The following is a 15,090-nucleotide window of genomic DNA, read 5'->3' as shown; positions in this document are numbered from 1 at the left end:
ATTCTTTCATTATTTTACAAACCCTCCCCCAGGTCCACTCCACCATGTAGCCATCGCTCTAGACTCCTGTCATGACAGAAATACCTAATCACATTACCAAACATTCTGAGATATAAAAAGAGGAGACTGGGGACAGAGGAATTAGCACAGCTGGGGGAAGGCAGACGCCATGTCACACAAAGGATCCTCAAGGAATAAAATTTAAAGAGTGCTAAGGACCTTCCCCCCTAAAGCTACAGAGAAAGCCTTGCTTGCAATCTGGACTTGAGCATCCTAAACGTAAGAAAAAAAAATATCTGTTCACTACAATCACTCAGTTACAGTATTCTGTTTATTGGAGCATGAATAAACCAAAACGGTGCCCAATATACACTTACAAATGAACGGACTCAACATAGTCAGATTTTATAATAAAGATGATCATCACAAAAATACAACCCATAAAAATATATTCCAGCTCCAGATGATGTCATTTATTCCATGACACAGCTGACATGATAAAATGTAACAGCACTAAAGCACTTGGAAAAGCCCTCACTGCGGGACTATATGATGATACAGACAAGGTCTGGGCAAAGAATTAGTATCGTGGAATGCTGATTAGGTCAATTCATCACTTTTCTCAATTAAGGGAAGAAGGCTGTTTAGTGAGATGAAAAGGGGCAACCCTGCTGTCATCTGTCAAGAAACTGTAGAGAACACCAAACACCACCTCTGACCATAGTCTACACAGCCCTGTTTTACTCTCTCTCTAGTCAGCAATTTGAGAATTTGAGCCAGAGCCTATGGTGATGGAGGCAGAAGTTCAAGCTGCTTTGAAGGAAATAGCAAAAAATAAGGCCCCCGAAATAGATGGTATACCAATTGACATATTTCAGATAACAGATGCTGCCCTGGATGTGCTCACCAAGTTGTACCAAGAAATCTGGAGAACAACCACTTGGCCAACTGACTGGAAGAGATCTATATTTGTTCCCATCCCAAAGAAGGGCGACCCAACTGAGTGTGGAAACTACAGAACAATATCATTGATTTCACATGCAAGCAAGATTCTACTGAAGATTATCCAAAAACGACTGGAACAGTACATCAGCAGAGAACTGCCAGAAGTCCAGGCTGGGTTTAGAAGGGGTTGTGGTACTAGGGATATTGTAGCTGATGTTAGACGGATCTTAGCTGAAAGCAGAGAATACCAGAAGAATGTCTATCTGTGTTTCATTGTTTATGCAAAGGCATTTGACTGCGTGGATCATAACAAACTGTGGCTGACTCTGAGAAGAATGGGAATCCCAGAACATTTAATTGTGCTAATGCGAAACCTATACTTGGACCAAGAGGCAGTCATCAGAACAGAGCAGGGCAACACTGCATGGTTCAAAATTGGGAAGGGTGTACGCCAGGGATGTGTCCTATCTCCATACCTTTTCAACCTGTATGCAGAGCAGATTATCCGAGAGGCTGGGCTCTATGAGGAGAAATGTGGAGTTAGGATTGGTGGAAGATCTATCAACAATCTGCGTTATGCAGATGACACAACTTTGCTCACTGAAGCTGAGAAGGACCTCATGCACCTACTGCAGAGGGTCACGGACTGCAGCCTTCAGTATGGACTGAGGCTCAATGTCCAGAAGACAAAAATTCTCACCACCAGACCAATCGGTAACATCAGGATGGATGGCAAAGAGATTGAGAGTGTTCACAGCTTCAGTTTGCTCGGCTCCACGGTCAACACTCTTGGCACCAGTAGCCAGGAAATAAAAAAACGTATTGCGATGGGAAAGTCTGCTGATAGGGACCTCTCTAAAGTATTCAAGGGCAACATTGTCTCTCTGGAGACTAAGGTCCGCCTGATACAGGCCATAGTTTTTGCAATCACTTGTTATACATCAGAGAGTTGGACAATGACTAGGGAGGATAGAAGGAGAATTGAGGCCTATGAGCTGTGGTGCTGGAGAATAGTATTGAATGCACCACGGACTGCCAAGAAAACAAACAGATTCACCCTAGAGAGGGTTAAAGCAGGCTGCTCCTTGGAGGCAAGCATTCTGGGGCTTCGCCTGACATACTTTGGACATGTTGTAAGGAGAGACAGGTCTTTAGAGAGGGACATCATGCTGGGTAGGGTAGAGGGACAGCGCAGGAGGGGAAGACCCTCTATGAGGTGGATTGATTCAGTGACTGGGGTAATCGGGATGGGTGTGTCAGGGGCAGTGCGATTGGCACAGGATAGAGCAGGGTTTAGGGCTGTTGTACATAGGGTCACTATGAGTCACAAACGACTCCACGGCACAAAACAACAACAAAAACAACCTGAGGTGTACCAGTGGGGAAGTTGATGCCACTTTTGCTTTGGCCCCCAAGATCAGTCTTCTGGGTCTGTCTCCAAAAAAGTTTGGTGATGACAAATGCCAAGGCCACCAGTGACTGGAAGGGACTAAGGATTACAGTTAATCTGACCATTCAGAACAGACAGGCCCAAACTGAAGTGGTGCCTTCTGCCTCTGCCCTGAACACCAAAGCCCTAAAGGAACCACCCAGAGACAGAAAGAAGCAGAGAAATATTAAGCACAGTGGAAATATCACTTTTGATGAGACTGTTGGCATTTCCTGGCAGATGTGACACCGGTCTTTAGCAAGAGAGCTCTCTGGAACTAGTAAAGAGATTCTGGGAACTGCCCGATCTGTGGGCTTCAATGTTGACGGCCACCACCCTCACGACATCATAGAAGACATAAACAGTGGTACTGTGGAATGCCCAGCTAGCTAAGAACTACAGGTGAAAATATTTCAATAAAGGATCATTTGTTAACAACAACAACAAAACAACCAACCCCAAAACAAAAAACAGTATCAGGGCTAGCTGCACCACAGGACCCCTGAAGGGGCAGTGCACCAGGTGCTGCTGCCTCTCCTGGAACACAGGCTGTATGTACTCTGTTTCCCTCCACCCCACGAGTACAAAGTGACAGGAACCTGTCAGCAGGACCCAGCAGCTCTCCTTGCACAATGAATGGATCGCTAGCAGATCTCACCACCTCCACTGCTATCACCCTGGTCCCAGCCACTCTGCAACCATCCCAGCAAGTCAACCTACTCATAGAACCACCACAGTGTAACTTTAAAAGATAACAGTTTCTCATCACACTTAGAACAAAATCCAAATTCCTTTCCCAAGACTCAATAAGGTCCTATGTGACCCAGTTGTGCCATGGCTGCTCCTTCTTTTCCTAATTCATCCCTCTCCAGGGACCCTAGTCTTCCTTTTGTCCTTCAAATGTTCTGAGCCCATTCTCATCCAAGAGCCTTGTCAAATGCTGCTCTTCAATACCCTGATTTTCCGTAGCTTACTCCACTTTACGTTAGATTCTGCTAAAATGTCAAGTTTTCAGAAGGCCTGTCTTGATTTCTATGCCTCCAAAACAGCTTTCTATTCCTTCACTCTGCATAACTTTTGTTCACAGAGTTTATTACTATTTGATATATTACGTAATTTCTTGTTTACTGAAGAGATTATCAACTCCATTTGGGGAAGGCTTTTTAAAAAAATGCCAATGTTCCAGGTCACAGCCAAACCAATCAAATTAGAACTTTGGGGGGGGCGAGGCCAAGCATCTCTGAGCCACAAACACTTGCAAAGTGACTCTAATATGCAATCCAGATTCATAATTTAGAATTGTTGTCCACCAAACTTCAGTGTGTATATCAAGCACCTGGAGAGATTATCAATCTGTAGATTCTGATTCAGTAGGTCTAGGATGGAGTCTCAGCTTCTTCCTTTTGCTCAAGCTACCACGTGATGCTGATGCTGCCCAGCATGAGTCTAAAACAGGATTCTCCAAAAGACTCCTCAGTGATGATGAAAATACTCAACATTGATGCTGTCTACCACAGTGACTGCGAGTCAGATGTGGCAAGTGAGCACTTGCTATGTGGCTACTATAGCAGAGGAACTGACCATTGTGAGCAGAGGAAAAGAGATGCCACGTCATACTGGAGAAGGCAAGACAGAAATCTGTGTGCTCCATGAGAAAAGTCACTAATGCCCTGAAATGTGATATTAGAAAAGAATCAGTGACTCCAAATTTTTGGCTGCAGCAACCCTCTGTTATTAAATGGCTATGGAAATCCCACCAGATGCCTACCCATGTCCACCAACTCAGGAGTCAATAAATATTTACCCAAGGCAGGCCGACAAGCAGATATGGAGGACCATACTGAGATACCTTAGTGACTAAAGATTCTAGTTACACCTCATCAAACAAGGCCCTCCCTAACCTCAGCCCAGTGCACACCTGACCACTCCTACCCATATCCAGCCACAGGATTCTGGACATTCTCCTAGCTACAATCCCCTCATTTTATTGCATTGAAGGAAGTATCAACAAAAGGCTCTCTCTCCCACGGTTCCACAATTTCTTTGGAAAGTGAGTACTTATTATATATATAAAGTATATATACTTTACAGACATGGTTCAGATTGAAAAAAATCAGGTCATTATGCAAAAATCAGCTTTAAGCAAAAACAGAGGATGACCACATCGCCTCATTCCTTCATTTGCACTATGAACACCCTGTCAAGCCTCTGCTGACGTCACTTGCCACTGCTGCCTCCCCTCACCCTTTCGGGGCAGCTAGGCCACCCCCAGCAGCTCCAGGGGAGGGCTACCTGGTCTTCCAGAGGCAAGGTAGCCCGAGCACCACCCCTCTTCATTCCTGGGATGCGTCTTCCTTCTCCTGGTCTCATCATTATTTTCAGGTTAGGTCGCCTAGGTTCATCCCCTCAACAAAATGTCCTTGGTGACACTGTCAGGAACTGCGAGTTCCCTATCAATTCATGGAAGAAGTCAAGGACGGTGCTGGGATACACACTGTTCACCAGTCCCCACCCCAGCAACTGTCCCTTGTTTAAGCATCCCCCTCCTCTTGGAGCAGCCCCGCCCCACTCTATTTCCACATCCTCTGTCCCGAGCATCCTCTGAGGCCACCTGAGGATTTCATCTTTGGGCTCTTTCTGACCCCAGCCAGACCAGCCATGCTGCCATTAGAATTTAGAAACTCCAGCCAGATCCCAGGCTTCTACTTCCTCCTCAGCACCAAAATGCCTGACATCAGGATAGCAGCTGCCAGTGCTGTGGCTTCTGGCCACTGTGAACACCCAGGACTAAACAGGCGTTGTCCCAACTCTACCAGACCTACTCTAGCTCCCTCTCAGCACCACCTCGTATTCTGATGGCTCAAGGAGACCACATCCCTTCTTCCTTCTCAGGCAAGGTAAGCAGTATCACCTTCCTTTCTTTGTGCACATACATGATGAGTTCCACTATCCAGGAAAGCTATTAGGGCCCTCAACATTCAAAACCATCAGAAGATTTTTTTTATTACCACAATTCTAAAAAGCCAGGCAGAAATATAACTGGTAAGTGAGGAGTTGTTATTAAGCACGCTATGACCAGCAGATCTGATCCTTGCTTACCCTATCATGTGTTAACCTCATGAGCTCTGATACGTTCAAGCTCACTGTTACAGTCACTCCATCAATCTACTTTGTTGAGGATCTTTCTCTGACCCTCCACCTTTCCTAGAATGTTGTCTTTTTTTCAACAACTGGCCCCACCTGGCAACATGCCCAAAGTACATGAAATGAACTTTCACCATCCTTGCCTATAAGGAACACCCTGATGTTATACTGGGAAAATAAGCTGCCAAGGATTTTGCCAAAGTGCTAAAGAGCAAATATGTCAGTTTAAAGACTAAGGTGTACCTGATCCAAGCCATGGTATTTTCAATTATTGTTATGCATTTGAGAACTGGACAATAATTAAGGATGACAGAAAAATAATTAATGTCTTTGACTTGTGGGGTTGGAGAAGAGCATAATCCATGGACAAAAAGGTCTGACTTGGAGGAAGTGAGTAGTAGGTGTATTCTATTCCCATCGTCTAGCATAGAGCCTACCACAGAGAAGGACGCATCAAATCCTGAATGGATGGCAGGGCCTAGAACTCACCAGGGGTAGCATTAGTACTTCTACTGTTAATCACAAGAAAGAAACAGAATTCAGCAGGAAGGAATACAATCACATAAGAAGATTAGTCCTCCCCTGAATGACTCAAATTTCCATATACATTAATCCAAATTTCAGAACAGCATAAAAAAGGAGATCCTAGTGGTAAACTTGGAAGGAGGAGTGGCATCCACTTCCATAATAGCTTGTCTCTGGACACCCTATGAACCTGGAGAAGGATGAAAGGCACCCAAGAGTCGAGGACTCTTCTTCATAGGGTCGCTATGAGTCACCTGCGACTCAACAGCACCTAACAATAAAACAACAACTGTGGTAAACAGCAGTGTTGCCATCCCAAAGGCACATGATTCAGGTGCTCCTAGGGAGAAAGAAGGACAATCTACTCCCCTCTCATTTACAGCCTCTGAAAACCCACTTGAGGGTCAGTTATGAGTTGGTTTCAAGTGAGTGGCCCTGAGATGTAACCCTAATGTACTGAGGAAGAAATGCTATCTGACAACAGATTAAAAATGTGCTAGTCCGGAACTTGGAGGAGTTGTTTTTCAAAGAAGTCAAGAAGGGCTAAAATTCAGAGTCACATCTTGTCTGGAAAGCACGTAGGCCTGGTTCCCACTATAACTGGGGAGGTGGATCTGGTCCCAAGAACATGTGGGCCCTTGGGAGCTTGAGAATCCCAGATGTTCATTCTCGACCTCCGCAGTTAGCAACCCCCTGTGTGACAGCAATGCCATTTCCCGGGAAACCAAGGACAACAATTAGGGCCCCGGAAGGAAGCAGATTAAATTTTAATACTTCTAAGTCAACATCAAATTTATTTTTAAAACTACACATCTCACAATGCCAAATAAGCAAGACAGAAGGAGGAACTCACTGAAAAAACATAAATATATCAATTATTTGCTCTTCTGAGACTATTTCAACATGTCCACAGGGCCGAAAGAAATCAAGACAGAAATAAAACTAAAGAAGAAAAGAGAGGGTAGAGCTCTCTTTTCAGATTTATGCTCCTTCATTTTTCATTATTTCCAAAAACATGAGGCTAACTCCAGTGGCAGCACCAGATCTTGGTAAATTAGCTAAAATTATGCAAAATCATTACTTCACCCAGCAGAATGATGTCTGCTAGATGAAAATTCAACACATCCGTGCCCTCACCTACCTATCCCTGCCAAGACAACAAATGGGTTAAAAAAAGAGAAGCATGGCTTGCTAGACATCTAGAGGGCAGGTAGAGGAGTGGGATTCTTACCTCCCAGGCAGGAGACTGAAGGTCAACCCCCTGGCAATGCACCTCAGGCTCCATGGAGGCTGCATGTTGCTATACAGCTGAGTAGATTTCAGCAGAGACTCTATGCTAAAAAAAGAGAGACTACTAGCCAGGGAGCTCTGGTGGCCTAGTGGCAAGAAGCTGCACTGCAATCCCAGAGATATGCAGTTTGAATCCATCAGATGCTTTGCTGGAGGAGGAGGGGCCGTCTCCTCCTGAACCAGTCAGATCCAATTTGACCGTACACATAAAATAAAAAAAATTTTTTAAAAAAAAGACAGACTAGGAAGAAAGTCTTGGTGATTTACTTTCAACAATCAGCCACTTAAAAGCCAATGGATCACAACATTGTGAACACACTATACAAAGGATTCTCATGGTGGGCAGTGGGAGGCAGCTTAAAATGACAATCCCTCACTCAAATTCCTTGCTATGGAGTCAGGCTGGACTCAAAGCTGACCTACAGCAGGTGTTCAGAGATGGGATATACCAAGGAGGATATTGCCCATTTTTCTCCTGAAGAGGAGCTGGCAGATTTGAACCACCCACGTTGGATATAGCAGTACAACTCCCTCGTGACTAGGAAGGTCACTTGAGCTGCCGGCAACTATTTCAGGTCAAAGTCATTGCTGGGGAGTCAGAACTGACTCATAGCTGACCTTCCAGCAGGTTTTTAGAGGCAATATACTGCACAGAAGAAGAACTGCTCATATTTCTTCTGCTAAAGTAGCGGATAGATTTGAACCTCCTGCCTTTGTGTTTGCAGTGCAATTCTTTACCCACTGGGCCACCAGAGCTCCCTAGTAGGTTTTTTTTGTTTTGTTTTTTATTAAGCCCTATTGGTGCATATGTTACTCACTCAGGTGCTGAACAAAAGCTGCTAGCAGCTCCAAAGGAGAAAGACAGAGTCTCCTTAAAGATGGTAACTTTGGAAAGGCTGTGAGGATAGGGGCTCGGGACAGTTCTAAAAGGAATAGGTTAGGTAAGAGGTTGGGTACAGTTCTTCTCTGTCTCATAAAGTTGCTATAAATTTGAGCTCACAACAGCAGGTTTGGAGTTGGAATAGTTTTTGATACACCAATTCCTTTAACAATTCCTCCATTCCCTTAATATTTTTTCACCCTTCCACCACTCCACTCTCAATTAAATATCATCCTCACTCCACCTAGTGCTTCTCCAGTCTACAGATGTTTACTGAGTTCTGTAGGTACCTGGCTAAGTGACTGGAAGAGATATTTATTCTCATTCCAAGAAAAGGTGATATTACAATGTGGAAATGATCAAACAATATCACAAACATCACATGCAAGCAAAATCCTGCTGAAGATTATCCAAAAATACTGGAACAGTATATCCACAGAGAACTGCCAGATGTTCAGTTTAGAACATCTAATGTGAAACCGTGAAACAAGCCTGGAAGCAGGAGCCGCATCCACTTCCGAAATGGCTTGCCTCTGGAAACTCTACGTATGAACAGTGCTCAGGCTGTTCGTTCACAGGGTCGCTATGAGTCGTCTACAACTCAACGGCACCAAACAACAATAACAACGACAACGAAAGAGAGAGAGCTATGTTGGCCTAGTGGAAAGGAAATTATGCTACCAAGCCAAAGGTGGTTGATTTTCATCTGCGGCCCTTGGTCAGGTTCAAATTGCTTTCCTGTCAAACATTCTTCTAGGTGGTATAGCACTGGTCTGTGCGTTGCTGTACAGAGGGAACTCTTGTGATGCTGAAGACTGTGACAGTGATGTGCCAATCGTGGTAATGGGTGCCCATGGTGGACAATGTTGGCTGGAGCTTCCTGACTAAAACAAGCCTGGAAGCAGGAGCGGCATCCACTTCCGAAATGGCCTGCCTCTGGAAACTCTATGTACAAACAGCGCTCAGGCTGTTTCGTTCATAGGGTCGCTATGAGTTGTCTACGACTCGACGGCACCAAACAACAACAACAATGTGAAACCTTCATACTTGGACCAGGATGCAGTCATCAGAAGAGAGCAAGGAAACACTTAATGGTCCAAAATCAGGAAAGGTGTACACCAGGGATGCGTCCTATCTCCATACTTTTTCAATCGATATGCATAACAGATCATTTGGGAGGATGGACTTTATGAGGAGGAATGTGGCATCAGGACTGGAGGAAGACTCATCAACAACCTGTGTTATGCAGATGACACTACCTTTCTTGCTGAGACAGAGAAGGACCTAAAGTATTTGCTGCAGAAGGTCAAGGACTCCTGTCTTCAATATGGACTGAAGCTCAATATCAAAAAAAACAAAGATCCTCACCACTGCTCCAATTGGTAGCACTATGACAGATGGGAGAAGAGACTGAGGTGGTTAATAATTTCAGCTTACTTAGTTCCACAATCAACACTCTTGGAACCAGCTCTTAGGAAATATAAAGATGAACTGCATTAGGAAAATATGCTGTCAGAGACCTCTCCAGAGTCCAAAAAAGCAATGATGTCAGTCTAGAGACTACGGTATGCCTGATCCAGGCCACGATCTTCACAATTATTTGCTATGCATCAGAGAGCTGGACTATGACTAAGGATGACAGAAGAACTGTGGTGCGAGAGAAGAGTCTCAAACATACCACATATCAACAAGAAAAGAAATAAGTCTGCCCTAGAGAGTGAAACCAGGTTGCTCTTTGGAGGCAAGGATTTTGAAGCTCTGTCTCTTTTTGGGCATGTTACCAGGAGGGACCAGTCATTTGGGGGAGATCACGCTTGGAAGGGTGTTGAAAGAGCACAAGAAAGGAAGACCCTGGATGAGATGGATTGGCACAGTAACTGGACTTATGGGGGTAGGTGTGTTGGAGACAGTGAGACTGGCTCAAGACAGGGAAGGATTCAGAGCTACGGTGCATAAGGCTGTATGAATCACAGACAGCTTGAAGGTACCTAACAACAACAAAAACAACAGGTTGACTATAATATAACCTACTGAACAGTTATAGTGATCCAATTAACTGTACAGTTAAAAGTTAAGTCAGAGTGAACCTCAATTCAGTTTTTGAGGCTACAAATCTTTATGGGAAGAAGCTGCCCATTTCTCTCCTGAGGAGCAGCTGGAAGATTTAAGACTGTAATGTTCTAATAGCCTAGTACCTTACACATTTAGCATTATGCTGTGTTTCATATACATTATCTCATTAAGCCCTCACCATAACCATCTAAGGTAGATATGCATTCTTATGCTGGCTTTAAAATTAAGAAATATAAAAAACACATAGGTATCTCCCCTAAATTCATACAACTGGCAAGCTGAGGACACCAAACTTCAACCCAGGTCTATTTGACAAAGGAGTAATTTACATAAACCAGCATTATTAATTAAAAGTAACAGTAATCTGTATAGTTTCTGAAAACATGATGGAACCAAGTTTTAATCCCAGTGGTTCCACTTAACAAATGACTTCTCTGAGTCTCAATTTCCTTATCTATAACATAAGACCACGGGTGATCTAGTGGCAAAAGCTACACTGCAATCTCAAAGACACACGGTTCAAACGCACCAGCTGCTCCATGGGAGAAAGATACGCAATCTCCTCTTATGCGATTTACTGCCTCTGAAACCCTGCTAGAGGGTCAGCTATGAGTTGGTTCCAAATCAGTGGCACACAGAAATGTAAAGGAAGGACAAAGAATAAGTACGACATAGGTCAAGTCCATGATATAGAGTAGAAATTCAACAGTCACTTTTAGTATTCCAGTTATAACTCTGCAAAGTGATTCTTGTGGTGCAACAGGTTAAGAATTAGGTTAAGAATTAATGTTCACCAAAAGGATGGATATTCAAACCATCAGCCACTCCATGGCCAAAAAGCTGTAGCAATCTACTTTGAATCTACATTAGAAATAATAGACTCACAAAAATTAATCTTGTGTGGGCAAATGTTTAGGGAACTATGTGGCTAACCCAAAAGCTATGCCTCTCTGATGGTTTGAATCTACCAACAGCTCTGAGGGAGAAAGATAGGCAATCTCTTCTCAGGCAAATTACTGTTATGGAGGGTTAGTTAGGAATCCGCTCTGACTCGGAAGAGTCAGCTATGAGTCAGGTCTGACTCAAAAGCAATGATAAGCTCAAGGTTGCCAGTTCAAATCCACCCCAAGGCACCTTGGAAGACAAGCCTGGCAATCTTCTCCTGAAAGGTCACAGCCTTGAAAATTATGAAACAGCTCCTTACATACAAGGAGTTGCCATAAGCTGGAATCAACTCGAGTTTATTTTTTTGTTAAAAATTAGTGTACTAATTCCATAACTCAGTCGTTTAACATAAGATCAAGACTTTGAAAATTTGAAATTTCTTTCTGTCAAATAAAGTAGCTGTCATACTGCCCACTCTCTAGCATAAAGTAAATGTTAAAAGCCAAAATATATAGGCACTTGTTGTTGTTGTTGCTGTGTACTATAGAGTGGGAACTGACCCATAGCTGACCCTACCTAGCAGTGGGTTTTCAGAGGCAGTTAAAGGCTTAGGAGGAGACTGTCCATCCCTCTCCCACAGAGCAGCTGGTGGATTTGAACCTTGTGCCTTTGAGATTGCAGCACAGCTTTTTGCCACTAGGCCACCAGTACTCCAATATATATAGGCACTATGTATTTATCATAAGACCATATACGAAACAAATTTTGGTGATAAGATTGAACATTAAACTATGGGAAAAGGCATTACATAAAGGGATTTACAATAATTCTCAGAAAGGACACAACTTTCAACTTTAGGCATATTATAAATCCAAGTTCTATCACCATGTACTATATAACATGTATACTGGATTGCATAAACTGAGATAAACCTGTAATCATTTTCTTTTTCTCTATTTTTGAGATATTAACCAATTCTTGTGCTTTGATGGCAATGTCAAGCAAGCTTACAGTTTAATAAAACGACCAAATCCAGTATCTTTTTAATCTACTCAGTAACTGAGCTTTCGATTAATCTCTTGCACATCACACAAAAAGAGCTTTGGAATTATACACTGTAAACTAAAATCAATCAGAGAAAGGGTACGCCAATTTTAATAGCAATTCCTAATTCCCTGGTTTTCCAACATCTGCCAGTGTTAGTAATATTTAGCTGAAAGCTACAAGGGGAGAAAGAAACAGAACTTTAAATACAATCAAAACGGTTTTCAAAGGCATAATGTATAGAGCTTACTTCAAGATATATTTAACTACCTCTCTGGAACATCAGGAGAGCTCTGGTAAGAGCCTAGTGGTAAGAAGCTGTGTTGCAATCCTCAAGACATGTAGTTCGAACTCATCAGCAGAGGGAGAAGGATGGGCCATCTTCTCCATGCCATTAACTCCATGCCTCCCAAAACTTGGCAGAGGGTCAGCTATGGGTCAGTTCCAACTCAACGGCACATAACAACAACAGGATTATTTTCTTCTTGTTTTTCAGCCCACATTTCTGGGGGGAGGGGATCACATTCTCATCCTCACTATTCATCTGAAGGCACTAATTTTACTCTTGCTAATTAAAGAAGAATTAAGTGATATGGGGATCAGAGAACTGGCTACGGAAAATTTACAAGCAGCTCACATCTACCAGAAAGAGGGAGGAATGGGAGGAGGCTACTCCAGCTGTGCTTACAACAGGCAGAATGCTGAACCTGTTACTTTTGAGTTAACCTATCATTGACTGTTCATGTCTCTACACTGGGGGAAAAAAACTCCCATAAAAAGAAATCATTTTTGATGGTGGAGGAGCTCCTGAAGGCTTAAAAAAAAAATCATTCTGCCTTTTTCTCTCCCAAGTAATTCTAAATTGTGAATGCTTTGTCCGAGTAGACAAACTAATGCTACTGCTTACCCTGAAGCGCTCTAAGGAGAGCTTCATTCAGTCTAGCTCAGTATTTCTCTTCTAAAATATCTACAGTCCTCAACACTAACTTGACAGTGACCAAGAGAAATATAATTACCTACTTAATACTGCATTTGTCACCTCCTGGGAGCCAAGTGGCATGCTAGGCACTACCCATATATTGTCTTTAATCTTCAAACAACTGTCAAGAAATAAACAAAAAACAACCCAGGGAGATGAGGTAATCTAAACAAACCAGCAGTAAATGGGGAGCTGTGGAATCAAACTCAGCAGCTTTCATCACTGCATACTGCTTTATTTTCCCACCATAAGCTTGTTCACTCCCAAATGTTCTCTAACCCTAGGACTGTGAATGTTTATGAGCTAGTTAGCAACAAGGCATAGTGACTTTGCATCATTTGCATCTTTAATGGACTTTATTTAGCAAAATTAGGCCCTTCTCAGTAGGACTGGTAAAAGAAGCATTCAGGGGTTCCAGCAGGTCAGACACATGTAACTGATGAGAGAGAATGAAAGGCCTTTTGGTTCTTAAAAAGCACTAGTTCCCTAACACCTTGGCTGAATTACTTGATTTTGTGCACAGGGTGGAATTCAGCTCAGGTCTTCCAATGCACTTCTTTTTTTGAGCAGCCAGTACTTCTACTAGACGACCCGGCTGCGGAGGTTCAGGGGACCCCCAAAGTCAAGGAAATCAGAGAGTGGGAGAGACTGCACCGAGGGGCTCGGAGCACACAATTCCCTCCGCCTCACCAGGCCAGCACCTCCAGAGGGTGAACCAAGGCAAACTGCAGGGCGGAGGCATTTTAAACCAAGTTGATGAAATCCGTGTTTCGCTCCCGTGCCCGGGAAAAGGCATGGGCAAACCCAAGCTTCCGGACCCAGGCAAAGCGGCGGAGCGCAGGGGGGTCTCCTGCTCACACGCAGACACGGACTTTCTTGTCAAAGTTGGCCGCATAAGAGGGAGGGCGGCGGGGGGGAGGGGGGTGAAGGGCTGGAAGACCACCGAGCCAGCGAAATCCAGTGTGGGAAATGAAGCAGAAGGCATTTTTCTTTAAAAAAAAAAAAAAAAAGCCAAAAGGTAACCATCCACCATCTCCTCCGAACAACCTTACACTGGGAACAAAGAGCTTCTGTTTCAAGCAGGATTAACCCTGCCGCTTCGGGATTTTAAAAACAAGAAACTTTTCCCAGGAATAAGGTCGTAATCGGGAGAAATGGGGGAGGGGCCGACCCCCCCACCACCACGCCGTAGGGGGAGGCAGCAGGGTCTGTGCCCCGATGGGGAGGAAGCGCAAGTCCCGGTGGGGCGCGGGGCGGCGCTACCTGCGGGCCAGCGTGCTGCGCCCCCGGGCTCCACCGCGCCCCACTGAGCTCCGGAGGCCCGCCGCCGCGCTCACCTCCTCGATGGCCGCCACCGTGTTCCGACACTGGGCAGTGCGGGTGGTGAAGCTGGAAGCGGTGGGCGACTTGTAGTCTTCATGGGTCTCGGCCACGAATTCCGACACGGAGATCTGGTCCGGCATCGCCTCGGCGCAAGGGAGAGGGCGGCCGGGAGCGCGAGAGCCGCCGCCTCAGCCGCAGCGGCGGGCACCGACCGCACAGACTCCGCCGCGCCCGCAGCTCCTTCCCGGCCCGGGGGACAAAGGGAAGGCAGCCAGGGACGCCGGGGCCGCTCGCCGCAGGAGCCGAGCGCCGCCGGGTGGGAGCAGATCCGCCGCCCGCGGTGCCCAGATGCAGCCCGGCTGGCGGGAGAGGACGGGCGCGCACACAGCGCCGCGCTGCTCGGCCCCGGCCCGGGTCTGCACCGCCGCGGCTGAGGGCTCCGGTGCGTCCGCCGTTTCCGCCCCGCCGCCCCTTCCTCTCCTGAACGAACCCCGAGACGGGCGCACAGAGCCGGGTGGGAACTGCCCGCCACCCAGCCTCGGGCACCGATAGACTCCCGCGGAGAGGGGGCGG

At 45.2% G+C, this 15,090-nt stretch overlaps 1 protein-coding gene across 2 annotated transcripts in view; it reads right to left on the bottom strand.

Annotated features, from left to right (window-relative positions):
• The window catches only part of ASAP2 (ArfGAP with SH3 domain, ankyrin repeat and PH domain 2), a 304,618-nt gene extending 289,958 nt beyond the window's left edge, over nucleotides 1–14,660 (bottom strand). Inside the window, exon 1 of one of the 2 annotated variants that reach the window (XM_006898199.1) lies at nucleotides 14,532–14,660. In XM_006898199.1, the coding sequence (XP_006898261.1) occupies nucleotides 14,532–14,657 (126 nt within the window). In that variant the 5' untranslated portion in view covers nucleotides 14,658–14,660. The remainder of the gene's footprint in view (nucleotides 1–14,531) is intronic. The other variant, XM_006898198.1, reaches the window with a different exon arrangement.
• Between the last annotated feature and the right edge of the window lie 430 nt (nucleotides 14,661–15,090).

The sequence above is a fragment of the Elephantulus edwardii genome, unplaced genomic scaffold (genome assembly GCF_000299155.1).
Source record: "Elephantulus edwardii isolate Elephantulus edwardi_28Jun2011 unplaced genomic scaffold, EleEdw1.0 scaffold00223, whole genome shotgun sequence".
Classification (NCBI taxonomy): Eukaryota; Metazoa; Chordata; class Mammalia; order Macroscelidea; family Macroscelididae; genus Elephantulus; species Elephantulus edwardii.
Note: the sequence above shows the minus strand (reverse complement) of the source record. Positions and strands in the feature narration are given on the sequence as shown.